General features: G+C 40.0%; 1 protein-coding gene across 1 annotated transcript in view; it reads right to left on the bottom strand.

Moving 5' to 3' along the window:
• Positions 1-851: 851 nt before the first annotated feature.
• Positions 852-27,916, bottom strand: part of LOC105231467 (uncharacterized) — a 166,186-nt gene continuing 139,121 nt past the window's right edge. The window contains exons 8-11 of the mRNA XM_049458540.1: positions 13,742-13,937; positions 8,862-8,974; positions 7,314-7,489; positions 852-3,648 (exon numbers count right to left, since the gene is read on the bottom strand). Coding sequence (XP_049314497.1) covers positions 2,532-3,648; positions 7,314-7,489; positions 8,862-8,974; positions 13,742-13,937 — 1,602 coding nt within the window. The 3' untranslated portion in view covers positions 852-2,531. The remainder of the gene's footprint in view (positions 3,649-7,313; positions 7,490-8,861; positions 8,975-13,741; positions 13,938-27,916) is intronic.

Raw genomic sequence — 27,916 nt, 5'->3', positions numbered from 1 at the left:
AGTTCGACGAATAACTCGGTTGTCTGCTTTACGCCAGTAAAGAAGAAATAGAAGTTCGATGAATACATCGTTTCATGGTACAATATTCGTTGTGAAGCACAGAAAGCGGATCTTTATTATAGTCTTTTCAGCGCCTGCTAAGGGCTTAAAGCCTTCTACGCAAAGACCCACAGCGGCGTAGGGTTGCATTAAGCCCATTTTACTTACCCATCAACTGCAGTTAACCTTATTTGTTGCGGGCGTATAAAACCCGAAGCGGAAAACCAAACACTTTTGTACGCTTTTGAGACAAATAGTATTTATTTATATAATTTTTTTATAATAATTTATTTATGAATGCTTAATTACCTCTTCATTATACATGTGTTTATTTGTTTGCTTATTTAATATTTTTTTTAAATATTTTTTTTTGCTTTTTCGTTTTTGTTTTTGTTCAAGTTCAATAAACGCACTCAGGTCAGCACTAAAGTCAAACAGTAATCGGCATTTGCAGTTGCATTATTTATTTACCTCCCTTATGTATGTACATAAAATACATTGATGCTTATCATATTTATGTATGTATGTGTGTATATGCGCTTATGTGTAACACTGCCTAAACACATACATTTATGTACTTTATTTTATTTACTTTTTTAATATTTACATTTGCTTTTTGTCTTCAGCTATTGTTGTTATTGTTGTGAAAATTGCGCATGATGAAATGATTATTCAAATACAAATACAAATATCCACATATGACTCATTACACCTATTTTGATAGTAATTGAAAGTGATGAAACAGAAGTTTTGTTGTTGTTGTGGTTGTTTTATGCTATTCCTTTTAATTACATACAGTACTATTTACACAGTTGTTTTTTTTGTTTTTGCTTTATTGCACATTTGAAATGTAGTGTTTTTTTCATATGAAATAGATTTAGGTCGTTTGGTTTATACATACATACTATACATGTGTATACAATACATAACGCATGCAAAACATTTATTTATCTATATTATGTACATACATTTATATTTATATAAATTTATATATATATATACTATATATATGCGTATAGTCACACAACTAGACACTTATGAACATATCTATGGAGAATTGCCTCAGTATTTAATACAATACTTATAACGGTAATCGGCGTTCGCTATTACAATGGCGAAACTATTTTCCTATTTGTTTGTTTCTATTGTAATTAAATATAAGCTTTTCCTCTAGTAACTAGCCTATTGGTATCACTAATTCGATTTCGTTCAAAACGCTCACTTCTACCAAATCAACACGCTCTCAGTAGTCGGAGCGGACGCTACCCCCCGCACGGCCATTCACACACACACGCAAATATTGGCTGAAGCTACGGCCTTGACTTAGCTTGGTGTACACGTAACTGTACTCTCTGTTTCCTTTTGTATTCAAGCGGTTTATTTTGGAAACAATAGACACACTTAAATAATTGAAGTCTTGCTCTGACTTTCAGTCAGCTGTATTACTCATTCGTAACGGTGCATTATGATCTGCACAAGTTTCTTAAATCAAACAAAGTCACTGGGTCCACGAAGAAAGTATTCCTGAAAACTCTGCCCTGACTGGAAGCTGTTGTGAAAGAAGAGATTTACAGCTATGACTTGGAATACAGAGTTTGTCCGAAAAGTAATAGGAATGAGTCGATCTACAAAAATTTATTGAACCAATTGTTACAATTCTTCAAGAACTTTCAAAATAGGCTCCTTCTGCGTGGATGCAGGGCTGCCAAACTTGATTTCCGAGCATTGAAGGCGGTACGAAAGGCATTCTCCCGAATAGCCATGATGGTTGATGTGCATGCTGGTTCGATCCTCTCTCTCGTTTAAAAATGTTTGCCTTTCATACTGGCCTTGGTTAGGTAGCTGTTGCCAAGAAAGTCTGTGTGATCAGTGACATTTTTGTGGTGCAACTTCCAATCGGCTGCGATGTCTTGTCGGGCGCGATTGACCCTTCGTTTGAATCGCTTGAGGACTTCCACATAAAACTTGGCGTTGAAGGTTTGTCCATGAGGAACAACTTCATGATGTCAAAAGAGACAATAAGCATCGTTTTCACTTTGAGCGTTAAAGACTCTCAACATTTTTGTTGAGATTTGCAGCGAGTTGAGAGAGACTAATTATGGATGTTGCTTACAACTTCCACTCCGCTTGATTTGTAATAGAAACAGCATATATAGGTACAAGAAGGACAAAGGTCTCTGCTAGAAAGTTGGACTCCTTAAAAGCAAGGCAAATAAGTATAGCCGACTCAGCTCAAGACATACTGAAGTCCGGAGCTGGGATTATTTTACTGCAGAACTTCTTTATTTTATAATTCAGCACAGCCTTATTATTACAGAAACAACAGCTTATATATTTCGCTGGTACTTCATGAACAAAGAAGCTCTCACATTATATCAACTATGACCATACATTCATCCATCTGCCGCACACGCGCTCCTTGAATATCATTTGTTGCAATAATAAACACTAAATTACAATAAAAAAGCTAAGCTAAGCAATACCGGGCGTTACTAATGTGAAGCGGGACTCTGGACACTCGAGCGCTGGTACGTTTGTTGTTGGCTAAAGTGATTGCAGCACGAGGCGGCGTCCAGCATTTCAGTGGGTGCGTTTGTGTTAAGCAATTTGTTGGGTATGTTGGCGGTGGTGGCGGTGCACAGGGCGCCAGGTGGTACGCGAAGCCCGCTGCTTTGAGGCCGCACGCAGCTCATTATGAAGCATAATATACAAAGAAGTTGCCGCTCCAGACGAAGCGACCTGTAATTCACGCTGTTGCATTGTGGCAATCGCTGTTGCACAGTTGAAATTGGAATTATTGCATGACGGGCATTGTTATTGTCAGTTGCATTTTCTTGCGCCACGTCATGCCACAGTTGCCACAGTGTTGCATTGTTATCAGCCGCATTGGTTCTCATGTCGCTGGTTGCCACAACGGTAATATTAAACCGCCAACAGCAAGCGCTGTTGCAATACAGTGTTACTGGCCGTTGTATTGGCGCCCTACCGTGGTCCGCGCGCAGCAGCATGCTACCAGTCCTTAGCTGCAACATTGTCCGTTGCATGTAAAAATTTTCCATTTTATTTGCAGCCATTTTCGCACTCAGTTGGTCTTCCATCGGCGGCGGTGGTGAGGCGCTCGTGCCACGGCAGTTGCGCTCCAACGCATATTGCAGCATCAACAATATCCCGAGCAACAGAGCAAATGCTGCCATTCTGCCGTTTAATAACATCGCTGATACTGCGGTCCGGTATTTGGAAGCTGTAGTCATGGCCAGCGCCAACGCGGCGAATTCAATTTGTCGCTTTTTCTTTTCGACAAAAGGCTGCTGCTGTAGGTGTTGTTGTTGTTGTTGTTGCACTCTCATGCGTGCAATGAGTTTCGGCAGTAGCGCAGCGGCCTGGCGACAACAGGATGCCAGCAATGCGCACATCAGCACTAAAACGGGGCAGGCGCCGGCGAGTGCCGTGTGCGCAGCGGGAGCGTGTGAACGCAGCGCGCTCTGCTCCTTCTCCAGGCATTGGCGGAACTCTTTGTAGTCGACACGCGTTATGGCGCAATAGTGGTTCAGCATGCAGACGCCCTCGCAGGAATCCGCCTGATAGCGCACGGTGTTGGCACGGGAATATCTGGCGGGCGAAAAAGAAGAAAAGAAAAAAGAAGAGAGGTAAGTGTGCGATATTTTTTGTGGGCCAAAACGTAAACTGTTTAATTATTTTAAAGTGTAGTATTAACTAGTAGGGGCTAAGTTCGGTTGTAACAGAATATTTTAAACTCTCGCAACTTGAAGGAATCAAAGCCGTGGAATACCTTAAGTTGTAAAATTTCAAACAGAGGATCGGATGCTTAATAATTTTATATATTCATTGTACTATTAGGCAGCCTATAGAGTCTTTTCGTATTTGGTCAATAGAAATCGTTGCAGTGGAATATCTCCAGTGCTACCATTCACATTGTTTCATAACTTATAGTGTTGGAAAACAAGTTAAATTCGGGGAATTTGGAAAAAAGTTACAGCTGTTCAAAAATGAGTGAAAATAATGAAGAATTCGCTATATTTTGAAATTTTTGTATAAAAAAGGGAAGAATCCCACGCAAGCCACCAATGAAATTTTTCAAGTTTACGTAGACGATGCTGTATCAAATCGTGTAGCACAACAATGGTTCGCTCGCTTCCGTTCTGGAAATTTCGATGTGAAAGATGCACCTTGCTTCGGTCGACCTATCGTTAAAAAAGTCAATGAAATTATGAAAAATATTAACCAGGACCGTAACATAAGCAGCCATGAGATCGCTAAGGAACTTAATATCCATCATCAAACGGTTTTGAGCCATTTAAAAAGGCTGGCTACAAAAATTGTCTGACAAAAATTTAGTGGACCGAATTAACATCTGCGATTCTTTGCTGAAGCGATACGAAATCGAACCATTTCTGAAGCGAATGGTAACAGGAGACGAAAAGTGGATCAAATACGATAATAATGTGCGAAAAAGATCATGGTCCAAACGTGGTGAAGCTCAACAAATGGTTGCAAAGCCAGTATTGATGCCTCGAAAGATTATGCTGAGTGTTTTGTGGGATTAGAAAGGAATTATCCACTATGAGCTTCCTCAGCATGGTCGAGCGATTGATTCTACATTACACTATCAAGAACTGATGAGATTGAAGCAACCAATCGAAAAAAATGGCCACAAATGATCAAGAGACAACAGTCTTCCACCAGGACAACGCTAGACCATACACATATTTGATGACTCTACAAAATCTGGAAGAGCTTGGTTGGGAAGTTTTGATGCGTCCACCATATAGCCCTGATCTTGCACCATCAGATTACCATTTGTTGCTGTCAATGCAGAACTCCATTATTAGAGTAAAGTTGGGTTGAAAATTACTTGTCTCAGTTTTTCGTTGAGAATCCAGACAAGTTGTACATTGATGGAATAAAGTCTCTTGCGGAAAAATTACAAAAAGTGGTCGACCAAAATGGTACAAATTTGGTTCATTAAAGTTCATTATAAAAAAAAAAAAATAAGTTAAAATTTGATTAGAAATACGAAAAGACTTTTTAGACTACTAAATATATAACACTATATCTGATACGTAAGTGAACAAAACTGTAATAGTCTGTAGCATCATGTTGCAAGAGTATAAAACAAATAGAGAACAGAGAACGAAAGTGTAATTTCTTTGTTTCAGGAGTTAATTCGATTTCGAAAATAGGTTATTCTGGGGTTGCTTATCTTTTTTATCCTTTGGATGAAATATAATACAAATTTGAGAATAATTAGAAAAATGTTGACTATGTTATACATTATTATAGCCTGGAACTTTTCATCCAACTTTTATGAGCGGAAGTAAATAATCGTAAAAGATGTCGTGTGCCGGGGCAACTTTGACTGTTCATAAGTCTAGAAATATTTTTCCGCATTTTGAGAAAAATAAAACATATAATAATATTAGTAAACAAATACATATTTGTATGGACAAACTCTACACAGAGCTGGAGACCGTTGAAGACGGCCTTTGTTTGTGTAGACAAGTTTAAAAATATTTACTCGTACTTATACAATGGGAGTTTAGCTTGTGGCCACAGGGCATAATCCAACGTCGACGAAGAGCTCGGCAAATATGTGACCAGCTTTCCACCCAGCCGTGCACTGGAATAATCATATGCCGAAAGGCATACTCTCACACACACACTCACACACTCAGCGCCATCTTCAGTGCATGTGTGTGGCGGTAGCGCTTCGTAGTGATAAGAAATCAACATACAAATATAATATGCATAAATTTGCATAAAAACAATCAAGACAATCAACAATGAACCCAACAACAGCAATGTAAAGGCAAATAAACAAACAAGTCTATCAACATTTTGCAACATCCACAGGTACTCACACACACACACACACGCGTACATGTACACACACATGTATGGGTAAACAAAACTGTCCATTCCGCCTCACATGCCATGCATGGATGGCGCATGCATCGGTGTGAGTGCACTTTGCAGGGGCAGGGAGAGGCGAAACGTCAACGACATGTCGAGCCGAGGAGCCACTGAAAATCTACGCTAATGGCGCTACGGTCGCTTAGTTGCTTTGCAGCAACAATGCCACATCGTCAATCGCTCGCCAAAGGCGAAACAACAATCGCACCGCGAAGTGCACGAGTGGAAGGAAGGGGTGGAAGGGCGAGCGGTGGTGCCGTTACAGCGGATGACAGGCATGCAACGCATAAACAAAGGCTGAGGCAAACGCAATGTTTTTTGTTTTTGTATTTTTTTTTCTTCTTACAGTCAATTGGCTTTTTGTGTTCGCGTGTGCCCGCAATCCCCTCAGTCAGCCGTGCCGGCGCTTTCACCTGCTCGGGCGAATGGAAAATTGGTGCTTGGAAAATGTGCTCTTGTTATGCGCTATTACGATTGACTTGTTGTTGTTATGCCTGCAGCAAAATACATCAAAACAATACCTTTTTGTTAGATGTATACGAAAACAATAACAAACTGGCTTTTATACGAAACAAGCGAATGAGCAGCCGAAGTCGAATTGATTGGACGGACGGGTGGAGTGACGATGGCAAAAGTTTTACAGTGGGCAAACAACAACTGCAGAAATACCGTGGGTACTTGGTAGTTGATGCTAAAGTTATACCATAATTAAATGTGGCAAGAACTGGTCCGTTCAACAGTTACCGTAATCGGTATGGGGAGATTTGGATTCCTTAGATTGGTGTGGTATTTTGCATTTTGATATTCAGGCCTAGTTTGGAAGCTGACAATTTGTGCAGACTTGACAGCTATTAGTTTGCGACTACTTCAGTTACTCTGTGTTGGAGAATGCAGCACGAAGTAAGTGGGTGGCATAAACTCTCTGAGAAGGTCGAGTAGGCATAGTGAACCATATATGACGTTAGAATTAGAAATATGGTAAAAATGCTGTGTGAAGTTCGTTACAATGGAACTTGATAGTTAACTAAGGCGCTCAGTTCTTCTTAAGGATTTAGCTAATTCAGTTATCTTGGTTAGTGGCTCGAAAATGTGGTTAGGTTCGACGAATCTGCATTAAACTTTAGGTTTTGTAAAATTTTAATAGAGCAATTATATGACATATTGGGTCGAAAAAATCTTTTCGAATAAAAAAAAAAATTGAAGTATGATTATAAATAAAAAAAAAATACGAAAATACTTTTTCGACTACCCAATATTGCAAATAAAACTTAAAAATAATGTTTTACGTGAATTGAAAAGTATGCGAAAGCATTTCTCAACAAGCCCCCCAATCTTTTACTTACTTGCCAAACCAGGTGCCGTCGCCGCTTGTGAAGCGATCCACGAAATTGTGCAGCGAAACCGCCGATATATCACTGAGCGCATAGTAATGGGTGAGGTTGTACTCCGGAAGCCAGTTGGGCTCGCCCACCTGATTCGCCAATTGCAAATCCATGAAGTACTGCGTGTAGTCCAGAACCTGTAATTATGCATGCAAGTCATGCAAAAAAATAGGTTAGAAAATTGTGCTTAAAATAAAGTGGAAATGTGTAAGCCGCTTGGCAGGCTGGTGTTCTTGGGGCTTGGTCAGCTCAACAACAAAAACAAACGTAGTCACATATACGAGTGAACATACTTCTTTAGTCGTAATAGAAAATAAAAAGAAAGGTGAAATAAGTAGCCGTTCAGTTGAACCCGGAAATTTGTAAAAATATGGAATGTATGCGGGTCGAAATTGGCCGAACATTAATAGTACATTTCTTTGAAAATATCAAACAACTTTCGCCATCAACAAATTTCGAAGGACTTTCGTTTTAAGCTGAACCAAAGCGCTTATGAGCTATAAACAATCGTAATAAATCCAAATTCTATGGCAAGAGTTGCATTAGGGTGTGCCATTTAAGAACGGCAACAAACCCTTGCTCCACTATTTGCTGCCTTTCCTTCAAGCATTTACGGATTTTCCAGAAGTGAGCCACCCTTATGCGTAAATTGTGTGCCGTTGCGTTTGCTGGCTGAGCTGCATGCATTGCGAAATTGTCTATCATAAAAACGGCAACGGCAACGGCGCACTCGAGCACAAACATAGTTGCCATAGCGACGGAGCGGAGTGCGTGTTAAAATGTGCATAACTTTGCGAGCGCTTGCAAGTGGCATAAATTTGTAACGCGTTGAATAAATGGTAAGAGAGTTCTTGTGAACGCGAACAGGATGGCGCAGCTCGTGTAGTCATTTGCATACGAATATGTAGACCAAGCGTAGGTATGTATGTATGTATGCATGCATCGCTCAGCTTGTAAAGCAATGCAAGCGCCATTCGCTGGCGGATGTATGCCCGAATGGAGGAAAGTTTGCAGCTGTATAAATTAAATTTTGTAGCACACTTCGTTACAAGCCGAACTCAGACAAACACACTAAGAAAAAACCAGCGTATGACAGCGCAAGAGAAAATAATTCTCGTACAAAATGTTGCCACAGTTACAAAATTGTACGACTCAAATGGAGAACAAAAGCCTGACATCCGTTCTGACCAAAACCGTCAGTCTTTAGAAGCCCGCGGTGCGGAAATCGAATTTCAACTAAACTTTTCAACGGTGCCCTCAATTAAAATGTTTCTATTCACTGCTTTGACTTATCTTCGTGCCTGCAACAACAACACTATTAAATGTCGGAAAAAATTCGGAGAATTCAATAACGAATAGGCAACAATATTGAGAAAATATAAAACGCTGCGATTGATCAGAGAGTTTCAAGCGAGAGAAACGTAAAATTTTATATAAATGTAAAGCTTCTAAAACACTTTTTCCGCAAATTTAATCATATAACAAAACCGTTAATTCATGCCAACTCACCTGGCCGGAGTCCGTATCAAACTTGTAGAGCCGCATGGCCGGGTTATTTGAACCCACATTGAGCTTCCTTGGCGTTACAGACGGTGAAATCATCATCCATGAAACCGGTTTGCCTGCAATGAAAAAACAACATATCGGCACTATTTAGTATTAATTGGCAGTTGAGTATTGAAAAAATCGGTTATATTGGTTATAAATCGGTTATAGTATTAAAAAAGTTATATACATATAAGTTATTATATTGGCCGCTAAGTATTCACAAAATTGGTTATATACCAGTTATATATCGGTTATAAATCAGTTATAGTAACAACAACAAATCGGCACTACTTAGTATTAATTGGCAGTTGGGTATTCAAAAAATCGGTTAGATATCGGTTATATTGGTTATAAATCGGTTATAGTATTAAAAGAGTTATATACACATAACACACATACACACGGCCAATAGGCCGCTAAGTATTCACGAAACCGGTTATATACCAGTTATATATCGGCTATATGTAAATCAGTTATAGTATTAAAAAAGTTATGTATCGGTTATAGTAGCAAAATTTAAGTAGTCCTACGCATCCAAATACTGGCAGTTGTTGGCTCATATACATGATGAAGATGAATTTTTCCTTCGCATACGTGTTGCTTCATTGAACAAACGACGAAATTAAATAAATTTCTTATATATGTCTCCTTTTTAACTAAATGTGTGAGTAAGTATGTATGCGATAGCCACCCTGCAGGAATATTTGTGGCACAGGCCCCTCCTGAGCTCAATTCGCTTGAATGCCGAAACCTTAAGGCTCCTATCATAGCCGTCTCTTTTACTTTCTCTCTCATGCTCTTAACCCTTTAAGCAGTTGTTCTCATTTTGGCCTTTACAAATAAACACGAATTAGCCATAAATAACATTCAATAAGGGAAAACATTAAAACTCCAGAAGCACTCGGCATGCCGAGGGGTCCTCATTTGCATTTACTCCCCCGAGCCTTAAGTGTGTGTACGCCGGCAAATGAAAAATGAATTATGAATATGTTATTGCCGACATATGCACATGGCACATACCACACATACACACATACATGCTTATAAGGCTGCATGTGTGTGTGGTGAGCGTGCAATGGCGGTGGTTGTGCGTTTGTTTTATGCCGACATTAAAGGGTTTTATGCACGTTTCATTGCGGAAACAATTAGCCAACGGATTTACGCTTCTCACTCGACAGTCGCGCGCACTTGTGAATGCAAATATGCGCGCTCACTGATACAGATACACGCCCATGGAGCATTGTGTGGCCACTCGAAATTACAAGAGCGTGTTCATTTTTCGGTTTCGAAAGTGCGCGCCATTAACATAGCAGAATCGGGTAAGAGTGCCGTTCAAATTCATCATTTGCAAGCCCATTAAATTTAAATTAATATTGTATTAAATATTAATATTTTATTAAATATTAAAGAGCTGATGCCGCATTGAAAGTACTTTATTTTGAGTAAACTAAAGAAAAGCTCAAACATTATTTGTATTTGGTTTCTACTAGAGTTCTGTAAAAGTAGTAGTCAAGAAGGTGTTTTAAAATCGTGCAGGAGGAGACGAGAAGCTTGGTGCGGTAAGTCTGGTTTGCTATGCATATCCAAGCAAAGATTTCATGCTCAGCTGCATAATACGTTTTAGGCAAAGTGCTTCAGGTATTTATCATTTATTAAGACATAACTTTCTCAGGGTATTGCAATGTGTACGTTTATGTGTGTGTGTGTCGTAGATAGGATGTGCTAAGTGTTTTGCTTGTAGTCAGCTAGCTTGCTGGCTGCGAAATGACAACTTCTTGACAACCACAAATATCAAGAATGTGTCTTCCAGGTCACTGCACTTGGCTATCAGCAGCTGTACGCTTGGTTTGAGTGAATTGAAGAATATGAGCATACAGTTTATTACATAAGTATACTTGTATTACCGTGATTACAGACAAGCACTGACGAGTTGGCGAGTAAATCACAGGCATATCCACATAGCCAGCGCAGATGGCACTGTGATAGAGTGAATTGTGCATTAATAAATGCATGCATATTCTAATTTGTCTAAACATAAATACATAATATTAAATTGCGCTGCTGTTGTTGCTCGCATGAGTGTGTGTGTTTGAATTTAAAGCGAAAAGGCACAAGCATTTATGCAAATATCACTCGTATGCAATATTCATGTGTCATATTCCGGAGGTCTTCGCCGCAAAGTGGTCGTCGCCCAGTGACAGAGCGCCCAGCAGCGACAGCGGTAGGAAGGAAGACGGAAGCAGCAGAAATAAAATCATTTCAAACTTTGTTGGCTGGCACTTAGCCCGGTGACACTTGGTTGCGCATACGCCCCGCCGACCCATTCAATGCTGGCGAGGTAACTTTTAAACACCGCGCTCATGATATTTACAATTTAAACTTATTAAGTAATAAATTCTGTTTGTTATTTATTTGTGGTAATTGAAAAACTTTAAACTTTAAAGCAAATTGTTTTCGAGCCTCCTCTCCGAGTGCCGAGTGTGGCGCGTACGAAGGTGACGGGCAAAAAACTGTTTGTTTGATGAGCACAAACTGTCAACAGTAACTGGCAGCCAACATATTTTTGTTTTTTTTTGTTGTTTTTGTTGTTTTTGTTGTTTTTGTTGTTTGTCTTCGAAGTCTGTTTGAAAGTTCTTTGCCTTTCTTTTGACGCTCTGTTTCTGTTAATATTTTTTTATTGCTTTTGCTCTGTTCTTGTCGCCTTCTATGGCTGGACATCCATCATGCGCCTTGTAAGCGCCAACAAATATGACAAACCGTATTTGCCGCCAAGTCTTTGTGGACTTGTGGTTGTTATATACACACGTATGTTATATATTTATATGTCGACTCATTTATATAGTAAATAAACATAAACTACACTTCGTATATAATTCGCTGGTTGATTTAAGACCCATATTGCATTAGGGTAGCATATAAATCTTGTAGCACAGATCTTACATATATATTTTTGTTGTTTCTGTCTGTAACGGTAAATGTTGTTTATCTTCATTTAGTCTTCTTTTTTGTTTTTGCAAGACAATCGCATTATCGCCCGTATGGCTTGTGGTACATTCGGACAAACTGACTTCCAGCTCCCTGAGCTACTTTCATATTTGACGTTGCTATCCCACAGCGTGTTGCTATGATCTGATGTGGAGGCATGCTCATGCCAACAGCAATGAGTTAGGGATGGCTTGAGACTACCGAAGGCCATTTATTATGCTCGGTCACAAGTTCACACGCTTCACACACAAATAGTTGTATGATATTGTTATTTAAATCACCATAATTATTTGCTATACTAAATATTTGCGCATGTTCGTGTACAAATAGGCGCGTATGTGTGTGTGTATGTGCGTGTAAAGCCAGACAAACACATGTCAATGTTACTTAAATAACCAGATTAATTAACATAAATGCTTAGTATGTCGTTTGTAGAGTTGTTGTTGTAGCGTTGTTGTAATGTTTGAACATTTGCGGCAAACCGAAGTTAACAACAACTGCTTATGTAGTAGTGCGCATGCTTTTCGATAATTGATTGAGGAAATGCCAACAAAACCGAATGCAAATATGCCAGATAACAGTCGGAAGAATGGACAGACAAAACATGAAATCATGTGAATTTCTATGCAATTTTGTATTGACTGGCGAGCAGAGATGCTCATTTAGACGCCATGCTCTATTTAGGTTCAGTATTCAAATGCTTGTTATTGGAGAATTCTATAACTTTTCGGCTTTGTTCGCAAGCCTCACAAAAAGTATTAATTAATGAATGTTCATTTGGTGCAGAGGTCAAGGAACCCATCAACGGCAGAGCGCAGTGTGGGCGGATGTGGCCACAAGAATGGACCAACCAAAGGCGGCAAACATATTTCACTTGCTTTCTGGTAGGAATTTATGAATTTTTAAGGCATTTTAATTAAAGTAATTATCTTCGTACCTCATCTCTACCTCACGTGTTGCTTAAGGAAGGTTTGATACAAGCAATTTAGTAAAATTAGTTATTGTGTTTGGTTTTGGTGCACATACATCTACTGCCATCTTCGCCACAATTACAGGTCTGAGCTTTGAATTGACGGCTTTGGGGTTCTCAGCCGTTAAAAATCGTTTTGTGCGTTTGAAAATGTCACCGGTGCTAAGCACATTGCAGTTTTGCTTTAACAAAGCATTATTTGTTGGTGCACTCGGGTGGATGTCAATCCAGGAGCTACTGGAACCAGCGTGCTGCTGACAGTTTGCCATGGGAATCTGTGAGCTTCTTCTTCTTAATGAATGTCTGATTATCAGCTAAAAATTTAAATTGTATACTCTTTGATGAAATTTAATTTAATTTTTTAAATATAGTCCCATCTGTCTCCATGCGCAGCAGCTGATGCGTGTCTTTTCTTGTCTGCTTTAACCCTTTGAACTGCCTATTCCAGTTGTTACTTGTTGTTAGCTTAATTTAAAATGCCGAAATTCAGTTCGGATGCAACATAACAATCGAAATGCGGAAATGCAATTGTCTGCGCAAAGCTTAGCAATTGATTTGGTCCAAACTGGCTTTCCGTACAAAACAACAACAATGCCTCGCAGTTCCTACTTCGTAGTCGTAGAAATTAATGCTCATGCAACTGCGCGGTCGGAGGAGCGGCAGACATGCTTCTATTAATGAACAGCTGGCAGATTTCTGTACTTTGTGTGCACTTCCTTTCGATATTGCTTTTCTAAGCAACTAATTTAATGCAAATAATAGATGTTATTGTAATTTTGTTGTAGCAGTATTCCGTTAAATGCAAATATGCAACTTCTGTTTACTTATAATTATCTCTTAAGCTATATGATGTACAAATTTGAAAATATAAGTATGTATAGCTCACCATTGTCATCGTATATGATGCGAAAAGAGTCGGAATGCAGATGGCCGAAGAACTGCCCCTGGATGATTGAGGAATACTTTCGCACCAATTCCAGATAGCGTTTATTATTCGTTTCGGTGAATGTGGTGCGGCCATTTTGCTGCAAACCGATGTGCCGTTCATCCCAACCGGGTGGAATATGGCCCACAATGTAGACCTGTAGAAACAGAAAGTAACATTATTTGTAAACAAATTTTACTTTTTAAGTTTGTGAAGTCTTAAAAGATACAGCTACTTTTTAAAGTTATGTTTGTAAATATTGTATATGTATATATTAGTTCCAAGCTCGATCCTATACACAGTATCGGCCGATATTTCCAATTACAAAGGTCAGCAGAAAGGTTCACTTTTTAAGAAAAATAAACCTGCGAACAAGTTAGAGCTTTCTAAAGCTCCTGAATCCAGAAGCTACATCATATCGTGCCTTGAAATTCGCGGCAATAGTCATGGTTATAATAGATAGATAGTAAAGATTGAGGTTTTGCACTGTGACCTATGGTCTATTGTGCCCTACCCTATATCACATATGGTCATCAAGGTCCAGCATATTGAATAATTTCTGGAGCCTGCTGTGCGCGAAGGAGGTGATGTGATTCCTGTCTACGTAGATGGGAGCTAGTGTCTTTAGAATGCCTCTGGATATTGCTGGACAATCCAGAATCAGTTGTTTTGGGGTTTTCTGTTCCAACCGGCAGTTTGCGCAAGATGCGATGCCCATGTTGGACAAGTACTTCCTGCATTTTCCCATGTAGAGCGCGACAAGGAGGCGGAAGTTGCCTCGGAGGAGGATGGTTTCCATAAACCTTGAGAGGTTTCACTCTCCTAGAAGCAGGTCGGCATGGAGCATTCTTTCTATCTGCTGCTATCGTTGATTTTTGCTGTGTTGATATTTAGCTCTACCGTGTTGCTCCACCCCTTTACTAGACTTAAGCTCCTTCGAACTATGTTGCAGAGAGTGTTCTCAAATTTGCCTCGAGCCATTATGTCAATGTCATTGGCGTACCCCTAGCAACGAATACCATTGCTAGTGAGCAACTCAAGGAGGTCATCTACTACTAGCTTCCATGGCGGGGGGGATAGTACAATATGCTTAAAATAGTCATGGCCTCCAGCATTTCTCAAAAGCTTGGATTGGGACAAATACTCGTTCCAGTGGCGAAGGCGTTAAAATTACTATACTCTTAGTTTGCCATTTCTATACAGTAAACTTAAAAGCTTTCATAAATTTCTTTTAACCCTCTTCATTGACTTACTCATAAGATCTATTTTCGAATCATCAGTCTTACAAGAAACCTTTTAATTGGAAGACTAAAATACATATCATTAGAACTAAATATCCAGTCACTTTAAATGAAGCACCGAGACAAATAAGTGGCCCAACAAATAAGTATATTAGCATTACAGGTATTACAGGTGCTAGTAAAATACATAAGTACCGACTTAATACCCATTTAGGGCTCCCTTAATACATAAGCAAATACCACACACACGACTCGTACGGCCAGAATACAAACAGTTCAGCAGGCGTGTATGACAAAGCTTAAATAGACCTAATTAACAGGCTAAGCTTCGTGTCACGCGCTGAAACATTTTAATTTCAAAATTAAACATCAACAGTTTAAAAGAACATACAAATCTGCCGCCGCATACCGGCTAACTACCGTCTCAGGCTGGTAAGTCAACTTGTTTAAATATAAATGGATGTACGAGTACATGCACGAGAGTATTTAAGATTAAATCAGCTCTGGCAATGAGACACAGACAGAAGACAAAGGAAGTCATGGAGTTATATAAGTCGGTATGTACATATGCACAGAGGCCTGTGCTAGATCCCATGTTCATGGACACACGCGCACACATATCTAATATCGAGCCTTGTAAGTTGTGTGTCGAAAAGGCGTTGCCCTTTCTCTCTTGTACCCCGGCCCGTTGCGGTTGAGGACGACTTAGAAGTTAAACTATTAATTTGCACACAAACGACTGCAGAATTGTAGTCGAATTAAGTAAAAGGCAAACGTTCAATGTTCTGCTTTAAGTGCTCTGGCTTTGGAACAATAAAAACTACAAAAGCAACCAAGTGTAGCCTTAAGTGGCAGCAGCAGGCGAATAAACGGCACTTGGCCTTGTAGGAATAATTTACCACACCGCCGTTTAAAGCTTTAACAGAGCATGACGAGCAAAGAGCACTTGCTTTTAAATGTCAGCTGAGCTAAAAAATACTAAAATGTCCAGAAATGCGTGCTTTGTGTATTATTGTGGGAAATCGAGGCATGTGCTCTACATTATATTGAATAAATTGATTTTATGTACCATTTTAGTGAATGTTTTATCTTATTAGATCTTTTCCTCTCTAATACGAAAGCTTTACAATTAAATTGACTTCTTCGGTTTGATAAAAGATGCAGCGACTGAGAGAAAGTTTCAAGACCGGATCATACTCTTGTAGAACCCCCAAAAGTGATCTGGTGATTAATACCCAGAGCATACTGAAATTTTAGAGGGGACACTTCTCCAGCCTGCTGAATTGAAGAGAAAGTATAACGTCAAGAGAAGGCGAACCCGATTCACAATCGATGACGATGGAGCAGACGTAATATTGACCGACCATAAAGAAGTTCGAATAGCAAATACAAGTTTGAAGAACAACAAAGCGGCGAGAGTTGATGAATTGTCAGCCGAGCTATTCAAATACGGCAGCGAAGAACTGATGCTGGACGATTAAAGACCAAACTCTACAAGTCACTCATCATCCCCGTACTGTCATATGGTTCTGAGACATGGGTAATGATAGCATTTGATAAGTCGGAGCTACGGTTTCGAGAGGAAGGCTCTGCAGAAGATTTGGATCATAATTTGAGCTTTGTAAGGGCGAAAACTGCAGTCGATGAAACGACGAGCTATACTAGTTATACGACGGCATTGACATAGTACAGCGTATTAAGAGACAGCGTCTGCGCAGCTTAGGTCATTTTGTCTAGAGGGAAGCGAACATTCCAGCTTTTAATGTTTTCGATTCAGTACCCGCCGAGGGAAGCAGAGGAAGAGGAAGACCTCCACTCCGTTGGAAGGACCAGGTGGAGAAGGACCTAGATTCGTTTGGAATCTCCAATTGGCGCCACCTTGCGAAAAGAAAAAACGACTGGCGCGCTGTTGTTAACCCGGCTATAACCGCGTAACCGGTGTTTACGCCAATGAAGAAGAATAATGTGGAGCGATACCTGGGAGGCCAATAGAATGTGGCGCGAAACTGGTAATCGAAATAGAACAATAACGATTAGACTACTGAATTTTAAAAGTTAATATATATGGTACATATATTAGGAAAGATGAATGAGTACCTCTTCGGAATCTTAGATGAAAAAATTAAAACTATTCAGAGAAATTCAAAATAATCGACAGTTTTGCAACTTCTGCATTAGTCTTTACAATAAAACAATTCACGGTCTAAAGAGAGATAGAAATGAAATAGATTACTTTTCCTGCGCATTTTGGTGTCAGCCCGAGTGACACTAAATAAGTAGCTATGTGTGTTGGCTTAAATGGTTGTCCTCTGAAAGCTTATTAAGCTAGTTTGTACTCAACCGCGGCGCCAGTTGTTTAACTAGGCCCATTACTCGCGTTCCCTTGCGGACAGCATTCCCTTTATCCTTTATTTATTTATGTGCGCACACTTTGCCGCCCCTTGCAGCCACACTACTGCAGGGACTCTTTAATCTATTTATGTAAATTTGATCCCATTTCGGTTCACATTCGCCGGGATTTGCTCTCAACTGCGAACTTTTCTCAAAAGCCACTTTACCTTTGTTGTATACATTTATATAAATACAGTTATACAAGTGCACAAACACCTTTTTTTGAGCTTTTTAGCAGACAGTGTTCTTATTCTTCTCCGGCCGTGGTTGAGTATGCAGGGGTATGCAGGAATATGTGTAAATGTGGCTTGTCTCGCCACACTGGAATTAAGTCAACCGCCAAAATGGGAGAAGCGAGTAAATTATTTAAATGAGATAAACATAAACTGCAAATCTACTTATGCCGTTTTCCACAGGCGCACTGAGGGCAGGTTGGGGAAGGGTTGGCTAAAATGTGCTTGTTTGACCGCTGGAAAAATTGCTCTTAATCACTGCCACACTTGGCTGCAGTTAGTAAAAAGTTCTGCGCAAATTTAACTATTGCCAACATGCCCAGCAGCTTTTGTATTTTATGTGGATTTGTATCGCTTCTTTATACAAATTCTTACTTCATATACGTATGTGTGTAAGATTAGCTCCGTTTATGTTGTAACTGTTCGTGCTTTTGTTTTCTTTCTGCGGTTGTAGCATGCTCTTAAACTTATTACATGCTCGGGCGTGCATTACCAGGGGTGGAAAGATTTTCTTTGTAGTTTGGGTACTTTTAATACGAATAATTGAGGAAAAAGTGATCTGACTTTTGCTATATTATCCTTTTCTTTCTGAGCCAAAGCCAACTTCCGACGGAAATATCTTTGGAATTTTGAAGGCTAATTTATGCCTCATTTTGACAAAGCTTTGTGAACACGAAATACGGGTTTTAGAATACTGTTGGTATTTGTGAAAAAAGGTACCCGGAAATTGTAAATAAAACGTAAATTTTTTAATTGTCCATCAATATTTATTTTACCGACTTCAAGTAAATCCCGACCAGATGTAATACCCTTATGCCAACGAGTTTTCCAGTCCTCGAAACACTTTTCAGAAGCACTGTTTGGGATGGCCTTCAGCTCCTTCAGAGAATTTTATTTTATCTCTTCGATCAACTGAAAACGGGTTCCAGGGAGCGGCAAATTCAGTTTGGGAAACAAGAAAAAATCACATGGAGCCAAATCTGACCGTTTTCGAAGGATGTTCTCACGCAAACATCTCAAAACGTCCAAAAAAACTCCTTATTGGACATCTGTCTCTCCGGAACAATTTCATGATGCACCAAACCACGAATATTGAAAAAACAATGAGATTCACCTTGATTTTTGAGCGGCTTTGCGTGTGTTTCGTGGTTTCGGCTCGTTTTTTCCCCAACATTCCGATAATTGTTGACTTTTTGAATGTCAAACTCACAAACTTATATATCATCGTTAGTTATAATGCTATCCTTGTTTGTGGGATCAGACTTCACACGATCAAGCATTTGCAAAAAGACTTATTTACGGTACTCTTTTTGAAAAAAAATTCAGCTTTATCGGCACGAGTCTAGATCTCGTTTCATAACCAGAATATCTACCAAATCGTTCGAATGGACTATATCCTTTATTTTTTTTTAATATTTTCTTTACTTGAAGCCGTGGAACTCATTCAGAACGAGGCATATCTTCAACGATCTCTTGACCATATAAAATTTTAACTTTTTTTTTTATATTTATAATAATAAATAAATAAACAAATATGTATCATTTTCTCATTTTTTCGCTAAAGACATTATTCCTTCAGTGTAAATCGAAATTTCCAGAACGGAAGCGGGCGAACTATTCTTGTGTTACACGAACACAAATTTCATTGGTCCCATCCCTGAAGTGAGAATCCGGAAGGTCTGCAAAATACGCGTCATCAGCCGTTATGACCTCTTCATTTGATGAAAAACGCTTTTCATACGTAAATTTATTGAGTTCTGGAAGCAAACGGAAGTCGCTGGGGGCCAAATCTGGTAAATACGGTGGATACTCCAACAATTAAAACTTTAATTCATGGATTTTAGACATTGTCTGTGACACGATGCATTGTCCTGATGAAAAGGCATTTTTTTGCTTCTGCAAACCGGGTATTTTTTCACGAATTTTTTCCTTCAATTGGTTCGACAGGTTGAAATAATATTCAGAATTAATTGTTTTACCAGTTTGCAAGTAATCCACAAACAAAATTCCTCTCGCATCCCAAAAAACTGATACCACAACCTTCTTGGCTGATTTTCGGACACGAACTCGTTTCGAAGCCGAACAACCAGGTTCACACCACTCTTTAACTTCTTGTTTTGATTCAGGATGATGGTGATAGACCCAAGTCTCATACATAGTGAAGAATCGACGCACAAAATCCGTTTTATCCTTTTTAAAACCATTAGAAAGTCGTATACGACTATGTGTTTTTGTTGTTATCGAATGCGGCACCCTTTGTGCCCACAGCTTTCTGAAACCCATAATTTCACTTTAAGTCCCCACTGGCTCCCACTGCCTAATGAGATGTGTAGAGCCTCAACTAAATCTCGCTCAAACAATCGACCATCTTCCAAAACCATATCCTGTATTTTGGCTATGATTGCTGGGTGCGTTTTTGTCATAATGTAAATATTTTTGTAAAAATGCGTCTTTAAAGTTTTAAATATTAAACTTATTTATAGGCAATTCATAAATTCTTTATGTATGTACAAGTGTATCTGTATCAATTTAAATAACAATATTTTTGAAGCAGCCGTGTATTTGAATTAGTTTTTGAAGTAAGTATTTTAGAACGAGTAGAGAGTAGTTGAGCAAGATATGCCTTTAAGTGTGCTCAGTTGAGAGAGTCGGGCAGCTATGTGTAAGTCCTCACAGTTATCAAATTGCTGGTATTAAAATCGATACCAAGCTCTCCTGCACTAAAACTTGTTATATACAAATTGTCTAGTATATACAGTGAATGATATACTCTGCAAAAAATATACTTATACATAAATATATATATATATGCATGTACTAAACATATATTGAAGCACTTCTTTTTGTTGCAACATATTAATATGTGGTGTGGCGGTAGAATGTGCTCTGTGCGGGGGCCTAATAGTGACATTGGTGTGGTTTACGCCAGCTCAGAATTGTATTTTCCACTCTTGCGGCTTAAAAAGGATTAAAGTGGTTTAAAACATGTGCAACATGCACACGGAGCGGCAAATAAAGAGCAGAAAATGCATAAACAAAGGTGCTGGGAAAAATATATTTGGTTTCATTTTGCCGGGTGTGCCAAATAAATAAAGCCCGCTGCCCCTCTTCCACCGTGCCCGCCACTATGCAGGCGAAAGATAAACTAAAATTTTGCAACAAACTTCCTGCTCGTAGATATTTATTTTGGCCAATTGCCCACCTGGTGGCGAAAGGTTACTGACCACCGATGCGTCTTCGAATGCGGCCTTTGTTGCTGCGCTCGGCCAATGGGCGTGTGTGCGTGCATGCGCCGAGGCCCCGAGACCAGTGCAGCTCGTGCCGCTTACCCTTGTATACATTTTGTAATACAGCGCACTTAAAGTAGATTATGTTATTAACAAGTGACCTCCATGGCACTTGTCTGCCTGTGTGAAGGTATGGGGTCACCGCAGTGCATGTGTAACGGTTGTTGTTTGCAAACAAATATGGGCACGTATTAGTGTGTTCTGTTCTGTTATTGCATGAAGTTGAATGGGCATTACGTCTGTCTTGCAGCACTTGCCCACAGGGACCAGGAAACATCCGTTCGGTGTTCAGTGTGAGGCATATGCCAACTAAATTAACATGAGAGGAAGATATTTTTACAAACAAATCAGAAAATCACAAGCGATCATTTGTGTTCGAGTTTTGATTAGGAAAATGGATTTTCATTTATTGAAAGTTGTCATGGTCCACTTTTATGTTGTTGTTATGCAAACCATCGCAAATAGGAAACATGAAATCACTGAGGACTTAGCCGAGTTCGTTGACGTCATATTATAACAGCAATGTTTCAACTCCCTTAGGAAACTTGCGTCAAGTTGAGTAGGCATTAGTTTAATTCGACATCACTGTGTTTTCGGAGCAAAAACCTTTCCTCACCAAAATCGCTGCTCTGCGCTCCTCTGTGCTAATTAGGCGCTTTAAGGGTTCACATTTCACTGAAGCGGTGAGACAGCGGCTCATTTTTGTCCCTTTTTTAGGGGATTATGTTACGGTTTATTACCGCTGTCAACTCGCTTATCCGAAGCTCCTCGCATTTTAGCACTCTTTCTGTGCGGTGTCGACTGTTTAGCGAGATTTTGTGTCTGCTAGTAATTCGACTCCGAAAAATTGGAGTTCGTGCTGCACCCACTCGTGTTTCTCAACTTTAATTTAGCGGAGCGGCAAATGGGCTCGCATCTTTCATTGTGATAAACTAACCGTTGCGGCTTGTTTGGGGCCATAAGCATTGCGCAGGAAACGCAATAGACCGGTCTGATATTATAATATGCAGGTGGTGGAAAGGTGGTTGACATTCGCTTTTGGATACGAGCCACAGCAACTTAAGCTTTAAACTTCGTAGCCGAGCGTCTAATTTGATGCCACTTGTGTTTGCACTTGTGTCTCACGTCTTGCTTCCTTTTCTTGCTGCTGACCTCCTTTGCATTGCTAATTTGTATGCAATGTAGTAGCAACAACAACAACAATGCGGCACATTGCGCCATTCCCATTCAAATGAAGCAACAACAAAAACAGACACAAGCAAGTTGCCACTTGAAATCTGTGACTCGCCCTCCTTTTGCCCTGAGAGACACATCTCAGTTCGTATGCCGCTTCAGCCATCCATTCAAATGTCCGGCCATCCAATGGTCCATCTGTTTATCTGTCGCACTTCAATGTTGCATTAGTTGCGCCCTGCTGTGCTCGCTTCCCGCCGCGCCACTCGGTCGTCCGTCCGTGCGCCTGCCAGCTGCTGGCGTTTTTCATTTGCCTTTTGTTTTTGCAAAGTTGTGTTGTTGATGTTGGTGTATCTTTAGTGTGCACCTAACTCATCACTTAGGCAGCCGGAATTTAATTAAAATACCAAAGCGGGTTAAGCGCATGAACAGCATCAGACTACAAAGCAACTACACTGCCAACAACAATGGCGGCAGCAGCGTGATGCCGTGACCGGGCGGCAGGCGTGAGCAGCTTGCAACACAACGTGCAACATACATTCTAGAGCACGGTAATAGAAAGAAATTGTTAACAAGCTGCTGTCTGTCCGTCTGCTAGTCTAATTTTGCTGCTTGTTCTGCGCACACACACGCCCATACTCACGCAAGTAGGTGTGGGGTGTGTGTGTGAGGCTGCGTGATTGCACGACCTCTTGCGTGCAGCCTTTGTCTTCGGTCTTAAATTAGCATTGCATTACTTTCCAATGCAAACTCGCCGGACTTTCGGAAAAGAAAAAGTTTTCCAGCAATTTAAATACATTTTACTCTTTCTCTCTCTTCGGCTTGTTCGGCACCTTTCTTTGATTTCTGTTTTCTTTTTGCCGTTGTTTTAAGTGGTTGATGACAGATAAACAAACGCGGAACGCACAACACAAAAGATCAACTTAACAAGAGACGAGCGAGTAAGTTTGTTTGCCTTATTTTTTGAATGTGATTTTGCGCTTCAGCAGATTTCTTCGGCTCGCCTTCCTTCTCTATGCGATATTTTGCTGCTTTGCGAAATAATTTTGTTTTGACAAGTCAACTAATGCCTCAAAGTCTAAATGAATGCACAAAAATTTACATTTAAGCAGCCTTCAAAACTCGGATTAAAGGGTCGAGCATTTGAGCCAACTTATTCAAAGTTAATGAACCCATCTGAGTTCATCAAGGGCAGTGAAAAATCGTGCAGCGATTAACAAGATAAATCATGTGCTTTTGCCTTCTTAATTAGTTTGTTAGGGTGTGCCGGTCTAAGAGGATGTTTATATTAGGCATTTGCATCAGATCGAACATGGAAGTTTAACAAAACGTTAAGAAGCCTATGAGTTCCGTAGATAACTATGGTAGAGGCATTCAGCGAGAAATGAGCCTCATCCCCAAAGATGGTTTTTCGATGAAAACCGGGATAATTATCAAGTTGCTGCTCAGACCAAGATTTTTTCGCAAAATTCGTCATAACGACGTCACAGATCCCCAACGCATGAGAACGACGTGTGGGAGACTGATTTGGGTCTTCTTCAATTATAGAGGCAACAATATTCTCGACATTACGGACACTACTTTGTGTTACTGGCACGGGAGCAGTTTTACTGTGCCTATGGATTAAAATTTTTCCACTAGACGCTCAATTGTTGATCTGACAGGATGCCTATGACGATCATAAATTAGACGTAGCGCTCTTAAAGTTGAGGTCACTGACTCCGAATTTCGAAAGTAAGTTTGATTAATTTCTAATCGTTTTTGGATCGTATATTTTTCCGTAATGAAATGGCAAACCTTACTAAAGAGAAATGTTAGAAGAGCGGGAAAAAATAAGGCGTCGCTTGCGGTCTCTATCTGCATAGATTTGTAGGATCCCTATTTAAAACTTTGAAAAACTGGAAAAAAAAACTTGGTGATCCATAAGTGAAATATTCGCTATCATTGGAGTTTTTTGGTTAAGTGGCGAGCGAAAATATTTTAGCATTATGAAAGTAAAAGCTGAGTTACAGTTAGTATATTCATAATTGTTCCCTTCCTACAGCTGCCTTGTTTCCCATTTTCCATAGAACTGATTCTTGCTTCTTGAACGACATCTTCATTCATTATATTTAAGATTTATTTTGGTTACACTTTTAGAGTCTATATGAACTTTTGATCCTTTATCCATTATAATAAAAACTTAAGGAGTTTACCATTTTTGTGTTCAGGCATTCTGTAATGGTTGTCATCAAATAATTACTAGTTTTTGCTCCAAAAGAGAAAAGACGAATAAAATAATTCGCAGACTCTTTTTGGTCTTTCGGAATGAAGATTCATTTGTATTGTGTTGCTAATTCAAGCATATTAAAGCCAAGCATTTCAGAATGTGAAAATCATTAACACATGCATATGACTAACGGCATATTTGTAGTGAAGCAACTCACGCTGGTCGGGCGAGCAGTGAGGGATGTGTGATTTAGCTTTTGAGCATGAAAATGTGGAATTACTGGTCATTTATTTTCCCATTTTCCATTTCATGCATATTGTTCCTTAATTGCGACGTGTGTAACGGTGTGTAATTCGACCACTTCGTTCTTATGTGTTCCCTTTAGTTATTTTCATATTTCCACACCGGTTTGCATTATTGTTTGTTGAGCCTGCAATGGGTTCCTGAATGTGGGCTTTCTGTTCATTTTGCATCTACAAATTGTTGTTGTTATTGTGCTGTTCTCTTTTAACAAAAGTCCATAAAAGGTAACACAAATACGAGCACAACCGATATCAGTATTCACATACACAGGATGGAAACCGGCTCATAAAACCTGGTGGAAGAGGGGTTGTGTGTATGTGTGGGAATGTATGTATTGCGTCAGCTATTAGAATATTACTTTGGTTACTAACGTTAGTGCCAGCGGCTAGCGGAAAATTTTGATTGGCTTTGCTTTTTATATTGACGTTCGACCTTTGACAACTTGTAATGCCAGTAATGCAAATATATACCTTTTCTTTATCTATAAATACAAAAATAGGCTATATGAATTGCCTGCTCTGCTTTTCTTTTAAACTTTAATGGTGAAGAAAAAAGGTACACATTTAAGAGCTCTCTGTACTAAGTATTTGCACTTTAAAGGAATTTAATTATTATTTTAAGAAGCTTTCTGCAAAATAAAAGCGCTTCCAGAAACTTTCAACGATTTGAGATAGATAGATCGATAGGAAAATTGAGGCTATGTTCTGCGACCCATGGTATATTGTAGCCTCCTTTATATCACATGTGGTCACAGAGGTCGAGCATCCTGAACAATTACAAGAGCCTGCTGGGCGCGACTGAGGTGATGTGATCACTGCACATGTAGATGGAACTTGGGGCATTGAGCCTACTTCTGCAAATTGCTGGGCAATCTATAATCAAGTCTTCTGGACTTTCCTGTTCTATTTCGAAATCCAGGAAGTTTGAGGAAGAGACTATGCTCATGTTGAACAAGTGCTTCCTGAGCCTGCAGTGCACTGTATAGAGCGCGACAAGGACACGGACGGAGACTTTATATCGGGGTAGGTTGATCATTTCCTTAAACCTTACAGGGTTGTACCCTCCCAGAAGTGGCTTGCTAAGTATAGCGATACGCAGGTTGCGATAGTTGCGGGGGATATTATTATCTGCACACTGACTTTTAGCAAAAACTTCTGCTTGAAAGGTGCTCGGAAAACGTCCCATTGGTATGGATAATTTGATATGCTGTGGGACAGAGTACCACTGGATGGTGCTGCATCTCAGTCGCAAAGATAGGTCGAGTGTGGAATCGTTCCAATCTGCCTTACAGCGGAGAGTAATTTTTAAGTGGGCATTATCCCTGTCTGTGGGCGCAGACACAGGTGAGCCTTTGCAGCTTCGTTGGTTGAAGGCCTATCGAAGACTGCCTCGCCTTAGATGCCCAAGCAACCGCTCCATAAGTGACAATAGGTGTTACGATCATGGTATAGATTGATTATAATGTGAGGCTAGAGAATTTGAGCCCTTTAAACACCTTCAACTCCCTGCCACCGATTGTTAGGGGCCTCAAGCTCAGAAGAGAGCTTCGCTTTGTAAAAGGGACAACGGTTGGTTTGGACGGTTTGCATTATAACCCTACCGTATTGCACCACCCCTTTTACTACACTTAAGCCCCCTTTGAACTATGTCGCAGAAAGTGTTCTCAAATTTTCTTTGCGCATTATAACAATGTCATCGGCATACCCCTGATATCGAATCCCATTGTTAGTGAGCAACTTGAGGAAATCATCTACTACTAGCATCCTTAGTAGGGGGTATAGAACTACACCCTGTGGGTAGCCGCTCCTACAACTCAACTGGAAAGGCTTTAGAGTAATTATACTAGCCAACCCTGGTAGAATTGGCTCTGACTTTGCTGATCGAAGGCGAATAGGCTAATCATGCTCACCGGTGCAGCACATTGATCGTATAATATAATTATACATGTACTGGTTTGCATACTCGACCACATCTACACATTCTGTAACCTGGAACTAGCACTTAAACGGCACCAGTTTGTGGCATAAACGAAGAGGCACACAGAATTATTACGAAGCGCATTGGCTCCCAGGGTGGGGCCGTCTGCCTGAAATTGCATTCAGAAAAAAAGAAAATATAGCAGTCGAGAACAAAGCGTACATATTGGATATATGTGTAAACAAGAGTGAGGGTGTGTGTGTATTTGCTGGTGTATCATACATGGCTGGGGATGTGTAAGTAGTTATAAAAAGTCGCTTGTGTTTTGCCACAAAAGTGGCAGCTTTCAGTCCTTTAGTGGCACACCGACTACGACAAAACATGTTCCGTTATGTAAGTGTGCGCGTTATGTAAGCAGTTGTTGCAGGCGCATCCGTTGCACGTACGGTCGCCATTCGCGCTCGCAGACGTGTGTCGCTCGGCGACAATATATTTATTTAATTTTTTTGGCGTACTTCATAGTTGCTTTGATATGTTGCACTGTGCCGTTCAAACCAATCTAAAAGCAACGGTACTCATATGCGACTGTTGGCATATACATATGTATATACAGGGTGACATAGTTTGCTCCAAGCGCCTTCTTGCGTCTTTCACGCCAAGTATATGTAGGTTGCTCTTATTGTTGTTGGTATTGTAGTTGATGCGACAGTTTGCCGCGATTCACTGCTGTTTTGTGCCGCAAACATATCTTTGCGTATGTGTGTGTGTTAGCGCTGTCGAACATTAGAGCTCACATTGCTATATTTTGTAATATGACTTACAATGTGGTTTCGCAAGAAGCCAACTTGTCAAAAGCGAATGCCCTCCCTGCGAAATTCACGTCTGGTTATCTACCACATCAAGGCCACTTACACAAGTGTGCAACGTGTGTGTGCAGTTAGTCATGTAGTAAGCGCACAGCTGTGCGCGAGATGTCATCATTTTAGCATAAATATTGCTACACTTCCTTGGTTCGTGCGAAAGCGAAATCTTGCAACATCAACTAATAATGTCACTGAGTGGCATTCTCCTGACAATATGACGGCACGACGCACGAGGAGGAGCACACAGCGATTATGCTGCTACATATCTACTTATTGGTGAAAACTTTAGTTCTCAGGAGACCCATGAAGAGTCCAGAGTCCTATGTTAAATTTATAAAAACTGATAACCACCGAATGGTGATTATCAACAAATTATTCGAAAATTATTACCTTCGAATGCGGGCTGTACATCAGCAGCGTTATGTCAATTTAATATAGCCTATGTGGCCCAAATATTGCATGCAAAATAAATAATCTACTCTTTAAGAATTGCTGCTGTATCTTTGCCAAAAGCCAAGG

Source organism: Bactrocera dorsalis, chromosome 5 (assembly GCF_023373825.1).
Source record: "Bactrocera dorsalis isolate Fly_Bdor chromosome 5, ASM2337382v1, whole genome shotgun sequence".
NCBI lineage: Eukaryota > Metazoa > Arthropoda > Insecta > Diptera > Tephritidae > Bactrocera > Bactrocera dorsalis.
The sequence above is the reverse complement of the archived record's forward strand: the minus strand, read 5'-3'. Positions and strand labels throughout refer to the sequence as shown.